This window comes from Mobula hypostoma, chromosome 5 (genome assembly GCF_963921235.1).
Source record: "Mobula hypostoma chromosome 5, sMobHyp1.1, whole genome shotgun sequence".
In the NCBI taxonomy this organism is placed as follows: Eukaryota; Metazoa; Chordata; class Chondrichthyes; order Myliobatiformes; family Myliobatidae; genus Mobula; species Mobula hypostoma.
In genome coordinates this window covers 2,970,268-2,992,101 of record NC_086101.1, presented here as the reverse complement: position 1 = coordinate 2,992,101, position 21,834 = coordinate 2,970,268, and the positions used below count along the sequence as shown (strand labels likewise).

The following is a 21,834-nucleotide window of genomic DNA, read 5'->3' as shown; positions in this document are numbered from 1 at the left end:
AGGAAAGATAGAAATCTAGGGGGAGGAGGGGGTTGTGCTATGTTAATCAAGCAAGGTATACCATATAGGGTACTGGAAAAAGGAGATGATCAGGAATACATAGTGGTGGAAGTGTGGGAGAGAGGGGAGGGAGTGGTTATAATTAACTACTACAATCCATGTAAAAGGTTGGAATTGGACAGCCTATTAAAGATACAAGGACAAAACAGACATAAAGTAGTGTGGTGTGCAGATTTCAATGCTCATAGCAGAATATGGGGGGATCCGATTACAGATTCAAACGGAAAGGTAATTGAAGATTTGATGGAAGAAAGGGATTTGGTGTGTATGAATGATGGTAGCGGCACAAGGATAGATATAACAACAGGAACTGAGTCAGTGTTAGATATTACGTTAGTGTCTAATACCTTGGCTGGCATTAGTAACTGGGGAGTTTGGACTGCTTCAACAGTAGGCAGTGATCACTACCCAGTTTTGTGTTCAGTGGGTGAAAGAGTTGAAGTAAGACCAGGTGGCGGAACCCCAAAGTGGGTGTTTGGAAAAGCAGATTGGGGTAAGTTCCAGAAGTTGAGTGAAGAAGGGTTGACAAAGATTAATATTTCTGGAAATGTAGATGAATTGAACAGTCAGGTGACTTCAGCAATTATCATGGCAGCAGAAGGATCCATACCTAGGAGTAAAAATAGGATGAATAGAAAACTGGTACCATGGTGGACAGAGGAATGTTGTCAGGCTGTAAAAAACAGAAATAGAGCATTCAGCCTAGTGAAAAGAACCCATAATATGCAGCATTTGGTTCAATATAAGAAAGCACAGGCAGTGGTGAGAAGAACTATACGTCAAGCTAAAAGGGCAAGTTGGAGGAGCTTTTGTGACAAGGTAGGAAGAACAACACCTGTGGGAGAGGTATGGGGAATGATTAAGAGGATGGGAGGAGATAGAAGGGAATGGGAATATCCAGTAATGATATCTGAGGAGGAAACTGCAGTCTCCAGTAGGGATAAGGCTGAGGTCATGGCCAAGTCATTTGTACTGATACACAGTTCAGAAAATTTGTCTGAAGGGAGAAGGAGAAGGGAAAGAATGAGGTGTGTTAAACAGGAGGGAAGGAACAGATGATATAATTGATGATCCATTTACATTAGCAGAAATGGTGAGAGCAATAAAGAGATCGAGACCAACCTCCCCAGGGAAAGATCTGATGTGCTCTGTGATGCTAAAAAATCCAGGAGAAGGAGTGCTCTTGAAGTTGCTGCATTTTTATAACAGAGTGTGGGAGGAAGGAAGATTACCAAGTGCATGGAAAGAAGCAGTAGTAATTCCAATAAGGAAGCCTGGCAAGGATACGTCAAAACCCACTAGCTGCAGACCAATTGCATTAACATCAAGTGTATGTAAGATAATGGAAAGGATGATAACAGAAAGGTTATCGTATGAGCTTGAGAAAAAATATAATTTTTTGAGGATGTAACTAGTAGAGTGGATAGGGGAGAACCAGTGGATGTGGTATATTTGGATTTTCAAAAGGCTTTTGACAAGGTCCCACATAGGAGATTAGTGTGCAAACTTAAAGCACACGGTATTGGGGGTAAGGTATTGGTGTGGGTGGAGAATTGGTTAGCAGACAGGAAGCAAAGAGTGGGAATAAACGGGACCTTTTCAGAATGGCAGGCGGTGACTAGTGGGGTACCGCAAGGCTCAGTGCTGGGACCCCAGTTGTTTACAATATATATTAATGACTTGGATGAGGGAATTAAATGCAGCATCTCCAAGTTTGCGGATGACACAAAGCTGGGTGGCAGTGTTAGCAGTGAGGAGGATGCTAAGAGGATGCAGGGTGACTTGGATAGGTTGGGTGAGTGGGCAAACTCATGGCAGATGCAATTTAATGTGGATAAATGTGAAGTTATCCACTTTGGTGGCAAAAATAGGAAAACAGATTATTATCTGAATGGTGGCCGATTAGGAAAAGGGGAGGTGCAACGAGACCTGGGTGTCATTATACACCAGTCATTGAAAGTGGGCATGCAGGTACAGCAGGCGGTGAAAAAGGCGAACAGTATGCTGGCATTTATAGCGAGAGGATTCGAGTACAGGAGCAGGGAGGTACTACTGCAGTTGTACAAGGCCTTGGTGAGACCACACCTGGAGTATTGTGTGCAGTTTTGGTCCCCTAATCTGAGGAAAGATATCTTTGCCATAGAGGGAGTACAAAGAAGGTTCACCAGATTGATTCCTGGGATGGCAGGTCTTTCATATGAAGAAAGACTGGATGAACTGGGCTTGTACTCGTTGGAATTTAGAAAATTGAGGGGGGATCTGATTGAAACGTATAAGATCCTAAAGGGATTGGACAGGCTAGATGCGGGAAGATTGTTCCCGATGTTGGGGAGGTCTAGAACGAGGGGTCACAGTTTGAGGATAGAGGGGAAGCCTTTTAGGACCGAGGTTAGGAAAAACTTCTTCACACAGAGAGTGGTGAATCTGTGGAATTCTCTGCCACAGCAAACTGTTGAGGCCAGTTCATTGGCTATATTTAAGAGGGAGTTAGATATGGCCCTTGTGGCTAGGGGGATCAGAGGGTATGGAAGGCTGGTGCAGGGTTCTGAGTTGGATGATCAGCCATGATCTTAATAAATGGCGATGCAGGCTCGAAGGGCCGAATGGCCTACTCCACCTATTTTCTGTTTCTATAGTGATTATACTCACATTTATACGGATGGTGCGAAGGAACCTGAAACAGGAGTGACAGGGTTTGGGGTGGTTATACCAGCAAAAGAAATTGGAATCAGCAGAAGAACATCTAATAAGTTAGGGATGTTTACAGTGGAGATGCTGGCAATGTTGGTTGCGTTGCAATGGGTGCAGAAAGCCAGACAAGTCAAAGCATTGATATGTTCAGATTCATCCTCAGCTCTAGCAAGTTTAAGGTCTTTTCACTCAAACAGTCGGCAAGATGTACTTTATGAAGTACTTCAGTTAGTTACAAGAATTGCAAATCAGCGAGGTCAGGTAAAATTTCTATGGGTTCCAGCACATGTAGGGGTGAAGGGGAATGAGAGGGTGGATGAGTTGGCAAAGAGGGCGTTAAAGAAAGGAAATGTAGAAATGCACATTAGTATCAGTAAAGCAGAGGTTAAGTGTGTAATCTGGGAAAAAGTCAACCGAATGTGGCAAGAAAGATGGGACAGGGAGGGGAAAGGGAGGCATTTATATCAAATACAAAAGAGTGTTGCAGGTACTAGGGTAGGTAGTGGATACAGAAGAGAGGAGACTGTGTGGACTAGGTTAAGACTGGGGCATTGCGCACTAAACAAAACATTGAAAATGATAAGGAAACACCAGACAGGATTGTGTGAGGAATGTCAGGAAGAGGAGTCAGTAGAACATGTAGTTCTGAGTTGCAGGAAGTATGGGATACAGAGAGAGATGTTGACAATTAAACTAAGGGAATTGGGGGTGCAGGAATTCACATTAAAAGGGTTGCTGGGCATGGGTGAGAGAGCACAGGTCTGGGTATTTTTAGCGTTCTTAAGGGGTACAGGGGTTTTTTATAGGATATGATGGATAAACAGGAAAAGGGTACTAGGATGGTCAAAGATGGGAGGGTAAAGTGTAGGTTTGTGTGTGTGTGTGAGAGAGAGATTGGGTGAAGGGATTTAGAATGTATGTCTAGTGCACATTCCGGAACAGAAGGTGGCGGTAATGCATCATTAAGCTGGATGCCAACCGCCGTAAAACAAGACACAGACAGACAGGGACGCGGGTTACTGTGAAACAGGATGAGACTGTGAATGAAGCGTGTCCACGGACCGGTGAGTGACCATTATCACCGACACCCTGCGCTCCCTCTCCCTCATGGACCCGCAGCCCCGCTGGGAACTCGCTAGCCGCGGTAGTGTAGTGGTTAGCGTAGCGACGAGAGCCGGGTTCAAGTCCCACCGCAGTCTGTAAGGAGTTAATCGGTTCTGCCCACAGCCATCCAGGATTCCTCCGGGGAAAGAGGTCCTGGTTAGAAGGTTAGAAGGTTAATTGCTCACAAGGGTGGAACTGGGTGTCGAGGGCTTCTGGGGCGGATCTCTAAATAATTAGGGTTGGTGGTCAGTCTCTTAGCCAGGGTGAAAAGTCAAATAGGAGAGGGCGCGGGGTAAAGATGACGGGGAGTGGGGAGGGGGCGTTGAGGGCAAGTTGTTTTACACAGTGATGGGTGCCTGGAATGGGCTCCGGGGTGGGATGGTAGCAGATATGATTGTGGTGTGTCGGGGCATTTACACAGACACTCAGACATTAAGGGAACGGAGTGATTTGAATTCTGTACATTTGGGTGGGATTAGTTAAAACCGGCGTGGTGACTGTGTCCTGTCCTGCGTTCCAGGTTCTTCCAGCCCTGGAATTGGGAATTCTGCACAGCCGGAATTCTGCCTACAGAAGGAACTAGAGCGAGCTGAGAGACTGAGATACCCGTGAGGATGCCGCACTCCAATGGGAAGGCAGAGATGCTCCTGTGGATACTGACAGGTACTGGGAGATCCCACTCTGGAGAAGAGGCCGAGATGTGGGTTCATTCTGAAACACTGTGGGCTTGATGTCATACGGCTATCGTTATTGGGTTTATTAGCTCTGTCATGTGAAATTCTATGTTTTATTGCAGCAGTACAGTGTAAAGACAAAAATCTATCGATTATAAAAACAAGTAAAGAGAAAAATAGTGAGGAGTTGTTCATGGAGAGTTCAGAAACCTGTCTGAGGACAAGAAGGTGTTGCTGAATCATTGAGTGAGTGTCTGCAGGCTCCTGTCCCTCCTCCCTCTTGGCAGCAATGAGAAGAGGGTATGTTCTGGGTGGTGAGGGTCCTTCATGTTGGATGCTGCGTTCCTGAGGCTTCGCCTTTGATCATCTGCTGGTGGTTGGGTTGTGTTTGTGATGGAGATGGCTGAGTTTACAACCCTCTGTGGCTTCATCTGACCCTGGGCAGTTCCAGGTGGTAATGCAACCGATCACAATGCTCTCTCTGGTACATCTGGAGAACTTATACTCTGCTGGGACGTAGTCTATTGACAGCAACTCTCCAAATTCCTCTGACCTGGGCCAGTATTTCAAGTTGTCTGCAGATGCAGCCGATCTTCCAAGATCCTTCCCCTTCCAGGGATGAGGTCTTTGGAGCTTCTGTTGCTAGCCACACCACACCCGCCCCCTGTTCCCAACCCTCAACCTTTCATAGCGGAGCTGAAAAAGGCTATGGTGGAGATTTGTATGTCTTTGATGACATAACAAATCCTCTCAAACTTGCAATGAAGTAGAGATGTTGGTGTGCCTTCTTCATGATTCCATCAACATCTTGGTCCCAGGATAGAAACTGTTGTTTGAATGTAGTTTTGGTTAATGTTTATGCACCAAATATTGATTATCCTGAATGCTTTAAGCATTTATTTGTGTCTCTTCTCGATTTAAATGAATACATGTTAATAACGGATGGTGATTTTAATTGTTGTTTGAACTGGTCTGTGGCCAATTAATTAATTGGTCTGCGCCCAATCAGGTACTTCCAAACAAATCTGCTACTTTTATTAATTCCTTTTTAGTTGACTCGGGAATTTTAGACATTTGGAGTTCTCTTTCTTTTCTCATGTATATTATAATTACTCGAGAATCGATTACTTCTTTATTGATTAGTTTCATTTCTCACTTCCTGTGAGTATGATACAATTGCCATTTCCCAGCACGCACCTTTGAAATTATCAATTAAATTTAGGGATGTAATTTTTAGTTCTAGACAATGGCGGTTCAAATCTATTTTGCTTCAGGATTTAAATTTTGATAATTTCATTAAAGGACAGATTGCATTTTTCTTTTCATCTAACTCAATCGAAGAAACTTCCAGTGGGATATTATGGGATACCTTTAAAGTATATATACTTATATACCACACATATATGTCCACTGAATGTGTATTAAGCACATTCTTTGTTGAATGTGGATTCTAAAATCTTTTCCAAAATATTAGCAATTAGAATGGAGAAGGTACTGCCACAAATTGTCTCGAAGATCAGACAGGATTTATTAAAAATCGTTACTCATATTTTAATGTTAGGAGGCTAACGAACATTGTATACACTGCTTAGAAAATACTAAAAATTTAAATTATAAATCATAAATAGAAAATAGAAAAATGGTAGTGCAAAAAAACTGAGAGGCAGGTCCGGATATTTGGAGGGTATGGCCGAGATCCGGGTCAGGATCCCTTCAGCAGTCTTATCACAGTTGGAAAGAAGCTGTTCCCAAATCTGGCCGTACGAGTTTTCAAGCTCCTGAGCCTTCTCCCGGAGGGAAGAGGGACGAAAAGTGTGTTGGTTGGTTGGGTGGGTCGTGTCCCTGATTATCCTGGCAGCACTGCTCCGACAGCGTGTGGTGTAAAGTGAGTCCAAGGACGGAAGATTGGTTTCTGTGATGTGCTGCGCAGTGTTCACGATCTTCTGCAGCTTCTTCCGGTCTTGGACAGGACAACTTCCATACCAGGTTGTGATGCTCCCTAGAAGAATGCTTTTTTCTACGGTGCATCTATAAAAATTAGTGACGGTTTAGGGGACAGGCCAAATTTCTTTAGTTTTCTCAGGAAGGTGGGCCTTCTTGGCAGTGAACTCTGCTTGGTTGGACCAAGTCAGGTCATTTGTGATATTGACCCCGAGGAACTTAAAGCTTTTGACCTGTTCCACTTGTGCACCACCGATGTAAATTGGGTCGTGCGGTCCGCTACTCCTTCTGAAGTCAACAACCAATTCCTTCATCTTGAGAAATATAATTTCAGCTCAAAATTTATATCCTGGATTCAATTGATATATCATACACCTCTGGCTGCTGTATTTACCAACAATCAGAGATCCCTGTTTTTTTAGGTTTTTCGAGGTACTAGACAGGGCTGTCCTTTAAGCCCTTTTCTATCTGATATTGCCCTGGAGCCCTTGGCAATCGCTATTCGTGATTCACCTAATATATTTGGCATTATTTGTGGGAATGGGATGCATAAAGTATCACTATATGTACAAATGTAGATGACCTGTTACTATATATCTCTAACCCAGAGAAATTCATTCCTGCAGTAATAACATCATTTGCTCAGTTTAGTAGTTTTTCTGGTTATAAATTGAATCTTGATAGGAGTGTGCTTTAAATATGCAAGTTTCAATTTATAAACAATCCCCATTTAGATTGGTTACTGATTATTTTATTTATTTGGGTATTAAAATTACTAAGAAGCGTAAGGATCTATGTAAAGTTAATTTTTTACCCTTAATTCATCATGTTAAACAACTGTTTACTAAATGGCCCCATTGTCCTTATCTTTGATTGGTCAAATTAATACCATTAAGATGATTATTTTACCTAAATTTCTGTATCTATTTCAGCCAGTATCAATTTTTATCCCTAAATTTTTTTGATATTATTGATTCTAAAATTTCTTAATATATATGCTGGCATTTATAGCGAGAGGATTCGAGTACAGGAGCAGGGAGATAGTACTGCAGTTGTACAAGGCCTTGGTGAGACCACACATGGAGTATTGTGTGCAGTTTTGGTCCCCTAATCTGAGGAAACACATCCTTGCCATAGAGGGAGTACAAAGAAGGTTCACCAGATTGATTCCTGGGATGGCAGGACTTTCATATGAAGAAAGACTGGATGAACTGGGCTTGTACTCGTTGGAATTTAGAAGATTGAGGGGGGATCTGATTGAAACGTATAAGATCCTAAAGGGATTGGACAGGCTAGATGCAGGAAGATTGTTCCCGATGTTGGGGAAGTCCAGAACGAGGGGCCACAGTTTGAGGATAGAGGGGAAGCCTTTTAGGACTGAGATTAGGAAAAACTTCTTCACACAGAGAGTGGTGAATCTGTGGAATTCTCTGCCACAAGAAACAGTTGAGGCCAGTTCATTGGCTATATTTAAGAGGGAGTTAGATATGGCCCTTGTGGCTAAAGGGATCAGGGGGTATGGAGGAAAGGCTGGGGCGGGGTTCTGAGTTGGATGATCAGCCATGATCATAATAAATGGCAGTGCAGGCTCGAAGGGCTGAATGGCCTACTCCTGCACCTATTTTCTATGTTTCTATATAGCAGAATAGAAATCCCAGGTTGAGTAAGAAATACTTACAGAAATCAGAAAAAGAAGGCTGTTTAGCTTTGCTGAATCTTAGATTTTATTACTGGACAATTAGCATTTGATATTTAACGTGTTGGACACAAAAGTTGGATGAAACTGGTTGTCCACGATGGATGAACCTCGAGCGGGAGTCTGTACAGGGATTTTCACTGGCTTCTGTTCTAGGAGCTGTGCTTCCCTTTGCACTTACTAAATTGAATAAACAAATGATAAATCCAGTAATTAAACCTACAATACAATTATGGTTTCAATTTTGTAAATTTTTTGGATTGAACAAGTTTATCCTGTCAAGTTGTATTATATCTAATTTTTTCTTTCAACCGTCCAGAATTGATCAAAGTTTTCTTCTATGGAAAACAAAGGGAATAACATGTTTTTGTGATTTATTCATGGATGATTGTTTTATGTCTTTTGAACAGTTGTCTAATAAATGTAATTTGCCAAGATCACACTTTATCAGATTAGAAACGTTCTGAACACTACTTTACCTACCTTTCCGATATCGCATCAGATTGAAGTTACAGAAAAAATTTTAGGTTTAAACCCCTATCAGAAGAGTTTAATAACAATTGTTTATGATCTGATTATGAAAACATGTCTAGGTACATCTGATAAAATTAAGAATGAGTGGGAAAGAGAACTTCAAGTATCTTGATCTACAGAGAAATGGGAGGAAGTTCTTCAGCTAGTTAATACTTCTTCAATGTGAGCCAGACACACCCTGGTGCAATTTAAGGTGTTTCACAGGGCTCATATGTCCAAGGATAAGTTAGCTCATTTTTACTGCCACATAAATCCTGTTTATGATGGATGTAATTCTGAGGTAGCTTCCTTGACACATGTTCTGGTCTTGTCCTGTTCTAGAAAAGTATTGGAAAGATATTTTTGATATTATTTCAGTAGTTCTGGGTATTGATTTACAACCTCATCCTATTACTGCAATTTTTGGACTACCAGTGATAGACTCTAGTCGTTTATCCTCGTCAGCTTGTCATCTAATATCATTTGTTACATTAATAGCCAGAAGATGGAAAGCTTATAATTCCACCCCCTCCAACTACATTTCAATGGTTTTCCCAAACGATAGTATGCCTCAACTTGGGAAAACGTTAGGAGCCTTTGGTTAAATTTGAAGAAACTTGGAGGCCATTTATTGAATATTTTCATACGATGTAGGTTGACCCTTTCTGAATTCTCTGTAGTAATTTTTTGTTCATGTATAGAGCAGTGAAGTTAACGACAAATAATAATTTTAGCTGATGTAATATGATAGCACAATTTTTTTTTAGTTTAGGGGTTCTTCTCTCTTTATAAAATATCTGTTTCATGGTTACTTACTATGAGATTGGGAGGCTGAACTATATTTGTTACTTGGAATCTGTGCTGGTACATGTTACCTGTTATTAATGTAATCCCGATCTCACGCTTTCCAACGCTGATCCCTCAGTGAGGACTGATCCACAATCAGTTCCCTGGTCTGACTGTCGTTGTGGGTGAGGTTGTTGTTGTAACACCACTCAAGCAGCTGATCCATCTCACTCCTGAACGTCTCCTCGTCTCCATCTGAGATCCTGTCAAAAGTGTGCAGTACTGAATCAGGTCCTTCGGCCCGTCCTGGTCATGCTGGATATTGAACCAATCTGTTCTAGTCCCAACACTTGGCCTGTGCCCTGGCAATACAAGTGCTGGTCCAGAGACTTGTTTAACATTGTGGAAGTCTCTGCCTCCACCTCCCTGTCAGGCTGTGAGTTCCAAAATCAAACCCTTAGTTGTCCAATGTGTTTCACATCATTCTGTTATTCCTATCTCATCTGTCTCCAGCACCTCCAGAATCGAGGTTCTTCAAAGACCTTTCCAAAATAAAAAGGTCTGTGTCCAGACAAACCATCTCCGGGTAGATTACACACGGTCACAATCAACATTACCTATTCCATCTGCAGTAATGCACATTCTCAGTTCGAAGGTCTGGTGGACTACAACTGCCCCAGATCCATCTTGACTGGACATTGTCTTTATCCCCTGCCTCGCCCTAACTTCCACACCACTGACTATATACTTCATTCGGAGTTTCTCAGAAGATTTGGTGGCGCCAAATTCGATCCAATTTCTACAGAAATTCTCTGCTCCCTGTAACGGATGTGAGGATGATAACTTCTCCATGTTTTATTCCAGTCCTTCCCACTGTGGTCCAGTGCAGAGCGGCCATGGCCTCCCCGGACTCAATCACCACCGTTCCTGTTGGTGGATCCGTCCACTTCCCCATCCTCCATGGCAGTGAGGACATGTACGAGGTGACTCTGGAGAAAACGTCCTCGAACCAGCTGAAGATCGTGGCCTGGATGTCAGACCGACCGCAGAGTCCGTACGTGATCCAGCCGTCCTACATGAACCGGATTCACTTCCGGAGAGATGGTGTTATCGAGATGCGAGGCATTAAGATGAGTGACCAGGGGACGTACGAGGTGCAGACAAACTACTTTGGGAGGGAGCTGAGAAACCGTGACCTTGACCAGTTTGAGATCCATGTGTTCGGTGAGTAGTAGTTTTAGAAAGCACGAGAGCACAGAAACAGGCCGTTCAGCCCATCCAGTCTGTACTGGATTATGAAAGTGTCATAGATCGCCACAGCCATTCGGTCCGTGTGGTCTGTCGAACTGTATTCTCCCGAGTCGCATTGACCCATACGTGGATCATAGCCCTCCTTACCTCTCCCATTCATGTACCATCCAAAATTTCTCTTCAATATGGAAATCAAGCCCACATCCACCATTTGCTCTGCCAGCTCAGTCCATGCTCTCACCACCCTCTCGGTGCTGAAGTTCCCCCTCCTCTTCCCCTTAAATAGTTCACCTTTCACCCTTAACACATGACCTCTCGTCGTCTCACCCAAACTCAGTGGAAAAGGCCTGCTTGCGTTTACCCTATCAATACCCCACATAATTTTGTACACCTCCATCAAATCACCCCTCCATCGTCTGTGTTCCAAGGAATAAAGTGTTAACCAGTCAACCTCTCCCTGTAACCCAGGTCCTCGTGTCCCACAATGTCCATGTTTTAGAGACACCACCCACCTTTCCCTCCTGCTGGACCCCACCACGAGACTTTCTGATCTCCAGAACCCAGACACCACCCAGGTGACCCTGTCACTGCCTTGACCTTCCCCCCCCTCCACCCACTGTGCCATCCCCCTCTCACTGTGACCAGCAGCAGGGTCTATCTCAGCCCAATCACCCCCTCCCTCACTCTGGATCCTTGAAATCTCGTGTGGAGTTCCTGATTCTTTTCCCTGGGGGAAGAGTACTGACTCCATTCTAAGCCCCTTTATAATACACATCTTTAAGGTGTATAAGTGTTACGGAAACAGCAATGAAAAATCTTTCTGCATCTGAGTGACCGAGGACAGACAGAGATGGAGGACCTTCATTTCTGCCCTGAACACCAGCAGGTGTAACGGGAAGTAAATCAGTATAAAGTCACTCCGTAATCCAGGGAATAATGTTGGAGCCTGCCTATCCTCACCCTATAAGCCTGTTCCTTATCCAGGCAGGTCCTGGCCTGGAATGTCGACTCCATGGATGCTGCCTGACCTACTGAATTCTCCTCCAGCATTTTGTGTGTGTGTTCGTGTTGCTCACATCCTTGTCAATCTCCTCTGCATTTTTTCCACACCTACCCTTTAACAGGGTAACCACACCACCAAGTGTGGCCTCACCGACATCTTGTACAACTGTGACGTGATGGCCCTCACTCCTGTAATCAATACCCTGACTCGATTGGGCCAGCACGCTGAACGTCTCCTTCACCACCCTGTCTACCTGTGGAGCCACTTTCAGGGAACCATGTTCTTATCCTCCTGGGACATGGACAATCCCCACAGCCCTGAGGTGCCCTACCTCTTGGTTCTGGAGATTCGAGGGTTCTCTGTGTGGAGTTTGCACGTGTGAGCTCCCACTGCCCCGTCCCCACTTGCAATTGTTGTCCCAGTTTCCTCCCCTCAACCCCATGAAGAGGAGGGAGAGACAGAGTCCCTCTGTTGATCGGGGTCGACCAGCTGTCTATGAATACACCAGCCACACCATTACAATACGGAGACCAAGCTGTCGTCCATGCCGCAGGCTCCCTCTCACCATCAGCTGATGAATCCGAAGGCACGGCAGAGACTGAAACAGTCTGACACCCGCGGCCTCGCTGGAGTTGCCAGTCAGCGTTGAACTGAAGATACAATCCGGTTCCGGATTTCTCCTTGGGATTTACTCCTGAAGCCTTTCCCATGAGTGGGTTTGAGATCAGAGTTTTCCTTCTCCGACGTGAGCTGCCAGTCACAGCTGAGGAGCCCCATCTGCCCAAAGCAACCCGCTTGAAGGTGACAGTAACTGGCCTTTGGCCCTTCTGTGAGCAGAAATGATCCTGCTGGGTTTAATCGCTGAGGTGTACGTGAGAGTCAGGAGCTGGACTTGGTTGTCAGAGGCTATTTGAGACACGCCATTGGGAGCATTTAATAAATTGTGGAGTTTGTATCCTCACTACCCGCTCTCCCGGCTGTAACAATGTTAAAGAACCTCGACCAGCACCTGACTGAATCTTTCCCCAGTGTGTGGGTGACGGGTAAAATCTATGGGGGTGGAGTGGATTTGGTTGTGGGGGGTTTGTTGAGGGGAATGTTTTCAAGAATTTAATGTTAATTCATAATGAAATCTCTCCTGGCAGAGCCGGTGTCTGAGCCAATAGTGGAGATCAGCAGGAATGCCTCCCACGTCACGCTGAACTGCACGGCTCTCGGAAGCAGACAGATCACCTATCGGTGGGAAAGGCAGACAGACGCTGCTGTTGGAAACGACACCTTCCATGGAGCCCTGCTGGTCCTGCAGGACGATGGGCTGAGTGGCCACATCGACAACTGCATTGCTGAAGATTGCTGCAGTCGGCAGATCAGTCTCCCAGTCTCTGTCGACTTCAACCCAGCCAGCAGTGAGTGGGACACAGTGGATGTGTTTCCAATACTGGGGGAGTCTCAGGATATGGGGGTGTCCATTTAGGACAGAGATGAGGAATTTCATTAGCCAGTGGGTGGAGAATCTGTGAAATTCATTGCCTGAGACGGCTGTGGAGGCCAAGTCATTGGGAGTATTTAAAGCGGAGGTTATCGGTTCTTGGTTATCCAGGGTGTCAAAGGTTACAGTGAGAAGGCAGGAGAATGGGATTGAGAGGGACAATGAATCAGCCACAGTGGAATGGCAGAGCAGACCTGATGGGCTGAATGGCCTACTTTTGCTCCTGTGTTCTAGTCATATCATCTCCTAGAGTCGGGTGTGAAGCGGGGACTGCTTGGAATCGAGAACATGCGCCAGGACCCGACTGGACAGGGGCTGGACTGAGAGAGGGGAGGAGGGAGTTCCAGTTTCCAGACACAAAGGTTCTGGTTGTGGGTTTCTGACCATGGAATGGATCAGTGAACTGAGGTTTAATGGTGTCTGTCTTTCTGTCCCCAGAGTCCAGAAATGATTGGGCCAGTGTCCTCAGCTTTACAGTCGTTGTGATATTGATCTTGGGTCTGTATCTGCTCAGGAAATATCAGTGAGTATCCTCTTCACTATCATCCCACTCTCCGTCTAGCTCCCTTTCATCCCATCCCACCGCTGGTGTGAGGTAGTGTGGGAAATTGGGACAACACACACACAATTAGTTCCTGATTACCTGATGAGTTCCAAGGGTTTAGATGGGGCAGAGTTTGTTAAGTGTGTCCAGGATGGATTCCTGTCACAGTATGTGGACAGGCCGACCAGGGGGAATGCCATACTAGATCTAGTACTAGGTAATGAACCGGGCCAGGTCACAGATCTCTTAGTGGATGAGCACGTGGGGGACAGTGACCACCACTCCCTGGCCTTTAGCATTATCATGGAAAGGGATAGAATCAGAGAGGACAGGAAAATTTTTAATTGGGGAAAGGCAAATTATGAGGCTATAAGGCTAAAACTTGCGGGTGTGAATTGGGATGATGTTTTTGCAGGGAAATGTACTATGGACATGTGGTCGATGTTTAGAGATTTCTTGCGGGATGTTAGGGATAAATTTGTCCCGGTGAGGAAGATAAAGAATGGTAGGGTGAAGGAACCATGGGTGACAAGTGAGGTGGAAAATCTAGTCAGGAGGAAGAAGGCAGCATACATGAAGTTCAGGAAGCAAGGATCGGATGGGTCTATTGAGGAATATAGGGAAGCAAGAAAGGAGCTTAAGAAGGGGCTGAGAAGAGCAAGAAGGGGACATGAGAAGGCCTTGGTGAGTAGGGTAAAGGAAAACCCCAAGGCATTCTTCAATTATGTTAAGAAAAAAAGGATGACAGGAGTGAAGGTAGGACTGATTAGAGATAAAGGTGGGAAGATGTGCCTGGAGGCTGTGGAAGTGAGCGAGGTTCTCAATGAATACTTCTCTTCGGTATTCACCAATGAGAGGGAACTTGATGATGGTGAGGACAATATGAGTGAGGTTGATGTTCTGGAGCATGTTGATATTAAGGGAGAGGAGGTGTTGGAGTTGTTAAAATACATTCAGTCCCCGGGGCCTGATGGAATATTCCCCAGGCTGCTCCATGAGGTGAGGGAAGAGATTGCTGAGCCTCTGGCTAGGATCCTTATGTCCTCATTGTCCACGGGAATGGTAACGGAGGAGAATGTTGTCCCCTTGTTCAAAAAAGGTAGTCGGGATAGTCCGGGTAATTATAGACCAGTGAGCCTTACGTCTGTGGTGTGAAAGCTGTTGGAAAAGATACTTAGAGGTAGGATCTCCGGGCATTTAGAGAATCATGGTGTGATCAGGGACAGTCAGCATGGCTTTGTGAAGGGCAGATCATGTCTCACAAGCCTGATAGAGCTCTTTGAGGAGGTGATATAGATGAGGGTAGTGCAGTGGATGTGATCTATATAGATTTTAGTAAGGCATTTGACAAGGTTCTGCATGGTAGGCTTATTCAGAAAGTTAGAAGGCATGGGATCCAGGGAAGTTTGGCCAGGTGGATTCAGAATTGGCTTGCTTGCAGAAGGCAGAGGGTGGTGGTGGAGGGAGTACATTCAGACTGGAGGATTGTGACTAGTGGTGTCCCACAAGGATTTGTTCTGGGACCTGTACTTTTCGTGATTTTTATTAACGACCTGGATGTGGGGATAGAGGGTTGGGTTGGCAAGTTTGCAGACGACACAAAGGTTGATGGTGTTGTAGATAGTGGAGAGGATTGTCGAAGATTGCAGAGAAACATTGATAGGATACAGAAGTGGGTTGAGAAGTGGCAGATGGAGTTCAACCTGGAGAAGTGTGAGGTGGTACACTTTGGAAGGACAAACTCCAAGGCAGAGTACAAAGTAAATGGCAGGATACTTGGTAGTGTGAAGGAGCAGAGGGATCTGGGGCTACATGTCCACAGATCCCTGAAAGTTGCCTCGCAGGTAGATAGGGTAGTTAAGAAAGCTTATGGGGTGTTAGCTTTCATAAGTCGAGGGATAGAGTTTAAGAGTCACGATGTAATGATGTAGCTCCACAAAACTCTGGTTAGGCCACACTTGGAGTACTGTGTCCAGTTCTGGTGACCTCACTATAGGAAGGATGTGGAAGCATTGGAAAGGGTACAGAGGAGATTTACCAGGATGCTGCCTGGTTTAGAGAGTATGCATTATGATCAGAGATTAAGGGAGCTAGGGCTTTACTCTTTGGAGAGAAGGAGGATGAGAGGAGACATGATAGAGGTGTACAAGATAATAAGAGGAATAGATAGAGTGGATAGCCAGCGCCTCTTCCCCATGGCACCACTGCTCAATACAAGAGGACATGGCTTTAAGGTAAGGGGTGGGAAGTTCAAGGGGGATATTAGAGGAAGGTTTTTTACTCAGAGGGTGGTTGGTGCGTGGAATGCACTGCCTGAGTCAGTGGTGGAGGCAGATACACTAGTGAAGTTGAAGAGACTACTAGACAGATATATGGAGGAATCTAAGGTGGGGGCTTATATGGGAGGCAGGGTTTGAGGGTCGGCACAACATTGTGGGCCGAAGGGCCTGTACTGTGCTGTACTGTTCTATGTTCTACAATGCTGGAGGATTCAGGGGGTCAGGGAGAATCTACGACGGGAATAGACAGGCTGAGAGGCTGACTGGCCTCATTCAGCTGCTATGTCTTGTGCTGTTAAATTTCACTTTTACCTCATGAGTAACCTCCAATGCACAGCCCCAGAAAGAGGATCCCTGGATAAATCTTATCCAAGAGGTTGCTTAAATCAGCAAACATGAATCCTTTGGTTCACACAGTTTTGCATTTGCTCTTTGAAGGAACTAACATTTTTTGGGCAGTTTGTGAATTATTAATATCTTTGTCCCTCAATATATCTATTTGTTAATATCTTTTCTTCAATATATCTAATTATTAATATATTTATTCCTCCTTATAACAAATTATTATTTTTATCCTTCGTTATAACTGATAATGATATATTCATCCCTCGCTATATCTAAGTACCTCCTGCAGCACACCAGTCCCGTGTCCACAGGTAAACCAGGTGTATTTCAGGGACTGAGAATGGATGCCCCGTCCTTGGTGCTCGGGAGAGAATAACTACCCCACCTCGTCACTGTCTGGGAAGTGATGTGTGACGTTTTCTCTCACAGGTCAAGCCCACTCAGAAACCAAGGGCCAGGAGAATTCCAGTGAGGATGGGGGTTCGGATGAGGGTTCTGACTGTCCGATCTTGGAATCTCGCGGCTCCTCTGACCCAGTGTGAACTGGAACCGGAACAGTGCTGAACACGTCCCTCCCTCCAGCTGCTGTCTCTATCGTGACCCCCACCCACCCAGCCCCTGATCACAGGACGTCTGTGCCTCACACTGTGTGGGAGGTGTCACTGAGATGTTGGGCTCCCCACTGTGGGGGCAGTTCCTGACTGTAGCAACTACTGGGGAACCGATCGATGATTGTGTGCATTGAGATGGGAGCTCAGGGTGTCTGTGTCTCTGTCCTGTTTATTTGTTCTGTCTCAGGTTTTACACAGAACATTACAGCACAATACAGCCCCTTTGGCCCATAATGCTGTGCTGACTTTGTAATCCAGTCTAACATCAATCGAACTCTCCCCTCCGACGTAACTCTCCATTTTTCTATCATCCACGTTCCTTAAAATGCCTCTACCAGCACCCCTGGCAGCATGTTCCTTTCATCCATCACTCTCTATAAAAACACATCTCTGATATCCCCCCTCGTACTTTCCTCCAATCACAATAAATTGATGCCGTCTGTGTTGGCCATTTCCACCCTGGGGAAAGGTCTGACTGTCCACTGTCTGTCCCTCTCATCAACTTGTACAACTCCAAGTCACTCTCATCCTCCCTCACTGCGAAGAGAAAATGCCAAGCTCACTCAACCTCTCCTCATCGGACCAGCTCCCTAAGCGGTCACCTCACTACAGGAAGGATGTGGATGCTATAGAGAGAGTGCAGACGAGATTTACAAGGATTTTGTCTGGATAGGAGAGTGTGCCTTTTGAGAATAGGTTGGGTGAACTCGGCCTTTTCTCCTTGGAGTGACGGAGGATGAGAGGTGACCTGATAGAGGTGTATAAGATGATGAGACGCATTGATCGTGTGGATAGTCAGAGGCTTTTTCCCAGGGCTGAATTGGCTAACATAAGGGGTCACAGTTTTAAGGTGTTTGGAAACTGGTACTGAGGGAATGTCAGGGGTCAGTTTTTCCGCACAGAGAGTGGTGAGTGTGTGGAATGGGCTGCCAGCGGTGTTGGTGGGTGAGGCGGCTATAACGGGGTCTTTCAGGAGACTCTTGGATGGGTACGTGGAGCTTCGAAAAGTAGAGGAAATTGTACACAGTTTCTAGAGTAGGTTACATGGTCAGCACAACATAGTGAGGGGAAGAGCCTGTGATCTGCTGTAGACTTTCTATGTTCTATATTGTATTTTATTTTATTTCTCTGTCCACCAGAGAAAGCAGGATCTCCAGTGGCCACACATTTTAATTCCACATCCCATTCCCATTCTGATATGTCTATCCACGGCCTCCTCTACTGTAAAGATGAAGACACACTCAGGTTGGAGGAACAACACCTTATATTCCGTCTGGGTAGCCTCCAACCTGATGGCATGAACATTGACTTCTCTAACTTCCGCTAATGCCCCACCTCCCCGTCGTACCCCATCCGTTATTTATTTAAATACACACATTCTTTCTCTCACTCTCCTTTTTCTCCCTCTGTCCCTCTGACTATACCCCTTGCCCATCCTCTGGGCTCACCCCCACCCCCCACTTTCTCCCTGGGCCTCTCATCCTGTGATCCTCTCATATCCCTTTGCCAATCACCTGTCCAGCTCTTGGCTCCATCCCTCCCCCTCCTGTCTTCTCCTATCATTTCGGATCTCCCCCCCCCCCACTTTCAAATCTCTTACTAACTCTTCCTTCAGTTAGTCCTGACGAAGGGTCTCAGCCCGAAACGTCGACTGTACCTCTTCCTAGAGATGCTGCCTGGCCTGCTGCGTTCACCAGCAACTTTTATGCGTATTGCTTTTATTTTAGTTATTGGTTCTCTGTCTTTTGCATGTTGGTTCTTTGTCAGCTTTGTTATTGTGTAGTTTTTCACAATTTCTATTATATTTGTGTATTTTGCTGTGAATGCCTGTAATGAAATGAATATATGACGCTGTGTATATAATTCTGTTGTGGATTTAATATTTGAGTAAATGTTGATTACTCATTTGGATTATTATCTATTATTGATTATACTTGTTTAAAGATTCTTCATGTTGTTAATCTATTCTTTGTTAGAATTATAATCGTTCTGTACATTGTGATTACACAGTCTTAGAAATAAATCATTCCTGGCTCGCTGTAAAAATAAGTGAATATGTAAAAATGCCCTGTTGCTACCAAATGATACGTGTGGGCCGCGCTTAAAGTGATCACAAAGTTTTGGATCCCCCATGTCTTCCTTTGAAATTGCTCTCTGTATTGTACTGCCCCGGCTCGCGTATCCGGACAAGTCGGACGCGACATCCATGGTCGACACACTGACCGACGGAGACCTCACTGCGCTCTGCCTGACCTGCTGAGTTCCTCCAGCAGTCTTTGTTTACTGCCCAGGTTTCCAGCTTCTGAGAATTTCTCAGGCAGCAGGATAAAGTAGTGGTGGTTGGGGTGTGGAGAGGGGGGTTATGATCAGCCTTTCTACTGAGGGAAAGCTGTTTTTCAGGCTGCTGCTCCTGTGGGTGATGCGAGTGAACCTCCTTTATCCTGTTACTGATTTACCAGCTGCAGTTTGCTGGCGGTCCATTTCCGGGTTGTGAACCGTCCCAGAGTCGAGGGTTGGGGCGGGACGTTTAAAGCGATTGTCTAGCGGGGACGTAATTGGATACTGGAGATTACACCCCGCCCTATTTCCCTGATCATTGGCTGAATTTCAATCAATCACATAAAGAGGTGACAACATATTTAATTTCAATACGTTGCGGGAATGGTTTGCTGTGAAACAGGATGAGACCGTGAGCGGAGCGTGTCCACGGACCGGTGAGTGACCATTATCCCCGACACCCTGCGCTCCCTCTCCCGCGGACTGACGGCGTCCCTCACGGACCCGCAGCCCCGCTGGGAACTCGCTAGCCGCGGCAGTGTAGTGGTTCGCGTAGCGCCGAGAGCCGGGTTCAAGTCCCACCGCAGTCTGTAAGGAGTTAATCGGTTCTGCCCAGGACCGTCCGGGTTTCCTCCGGGGAAAGAGGTCCTGGTTAGAAGGTTAATTGTTCACAAGGGTGGAATTGGGTGTCAAGGGTTTCTGGGGCGGATCTCTAAATAATTAGGGTTGGCGGTCAGTCTCTTTGCCAGGGTAAAATGTCAAATAGGAGAGGGCGCGGGGTAAAGATGACGGGGAGTGGGGAGGGGGCGTTGAGGGCAAGTTGTTTCACACAGTGATGGGTGCCTGGAACGGGCTCTGGGTTGGGGTGGAAGCAGATATGATTGTGATGTGTCAGGGGCATTTACACAGACACTCACACATTAAGGGAACGGAGTGATTTGAATTCTGTACATTTGGGCGGGATTAATGAAACCGGCGGCGTAACTGTGTCCTGTCCTACTGTACCATCCTACCTCCCAGATTACATCATATGAAAATGTTGCATAAAAGCTTTCCAAGTTTCTTGAAATTTAACCGAAGGGTCAAAAATATCACTTCTAATTTTTTTCTAAATTTAAACTTAATATAGTTTGGGAAAACCATTGGAATGTAGTAGGAGGATTGATTTCCTTCCAGTTCAGCAAAATAGATCTTCTAGCCATTAAAGTAACAAATGTTATCATCCGACAGGCTGAAGAAGACAAAGATATATGATCTACCATTGTCAATCCAAAAGTTGCTGTAATAGGATGGGATTTTAAATCAGAACATAGAACTGTCGAAATAATATCAAAAATATCTTTCTAATATTTTTCCAAAAGAGGACAGGACCAAAACATATGAGCTAAAGAAGCCACCTCAGAGTGACATAGGGAGCATGTACAAGGGGAATAAACAGGCCCGATATATCTAATTATTATTATCTCTATCCTTCATTACAACTAATTATTATCTTTATCCTTCGTTATAACTAATTATTATCTTTATCCTTTGTGAAACTAATTACTATCTTTATCCTTTGTTATTACTAATAATTGATACACTCATCCCTCGATATATCTAAGTACCTCCTGCACCACACCAGTCCCCTGTCCACAGGTAAACCAGGTGTATTTCAGGGACTGAGAATGGATGCCCCGTCCCTGGTGCTCGGGAGGGAATAACTACCCCACCTCGTCACTGGCTGGGAAGTGACGCGTTACATTTTCTCTCACAGGTCAAGCCCACCCAGAAACCAAGGGCCAGGAGAGTTCCAATGAGGATGAGGGTACGGACTGTCCTATCTTGGAATCTCTCAGCTCCTCTGATCCAGTGTGAACTGGAACCGGGACAGTGCTGAACATGTCCCTCCCTCCAACTGCTGTCTCTACCGTGACCCCCACCCACTCAGCCCCTGATCACAGGACGTCTGCACCTTACACTGTGTGGGAGGTGTCACTGAGATGCTGGGCTCCCCAGTGTGGGGCAGTTCCTGACTGTAGCAACTACTGGGGAACTGATTGAAATGGTGCCGTGTAGATAATTCCATTGTGTATTTAATATTTCTGTAATATTTGTGAAAATATTTTGATTTATTCTTGTACGTTTAATGATTCATGTTAATCTACTTTGTTTGAATGTATAAATTTTCTGTACATTGTTGATTAAATACACTTTTGTTGAAATAAATCATTCCTGCCTCTCTGTAAAAATATGTGAATATCTATTAAAAGACATCCTATTGCTACCGAATGACATGTGTGTACCTCACTTAAAGAGATCACAAAGTTAGACTCACGTTTTGGACCCCACTGTCGTCCTTTGAAATAATTTAATGTTTTGAAGTTTCAATGCCTAACCTTGGCAATGAGGTGTTTTTCGAATGAACCTGCGATGGCTCTTGACCTGAAGCCCAGTGAGGCATTCGTACTAAACTGCAGTTACAAAGGGAAGGCAAGTAAAAAATGCAGTCCGGGATGTGTAGAGAAATTCACGGGTTCATGAAGAGTGGGCCCGGTGGTAATAATCCTAAAAAAAACAAGCAGAAATGG

General features: G+C 45.1%; 1 protein-coding gene across 3 annotated transcripts; it reads left to right on the top strand.

Moving 5' to 3' along the window:
- Nucleotides 1-2,620: 2,620 nt before the first annotated feature.
- LOC134346493 (uncharacterized) lies at nt 2,621-21,714 on the top strand. Of its 3 annotated transcripts, XR_010017938.1 has the most exons (6): nt 4,172-4,518; nt 10,330-10,689; nt 12,865-13,125; nt 13,647-13,731; nt 16,806-19,701; nt 21,021-21,708. XR_010017938.1 is itself a non-coding variant. In XM_063047870.1 (5 exons), exons 1-5 carry the CDS (start codon nt 4,470-4,472, stop codon nt 21,061-21,063), a joined length of 798 nt encoding a protein of 265 aa, XP_062903940.1. In that variant the 5' UTR covers nt 2,621-4,469; the 3' UTR covers nt 21,064-21,701. The 3 variants fall into 3 exon arrangements, 2 of the variants coding, with proteins under 2 accessions (XP_062903940.1, XP_062903939.1); XM_063047870.1 differs by lacking the exon at nt 16,806-19,701 and having other exon boundaries at nt 2,621-4,518; nt 21,021-21,701; XM_063047869.1 differs by having other exon boundaries at nt 16,806-21,714.
- Nucleotides 21,715-21,834: the final 120 nt, after the last annotated feature.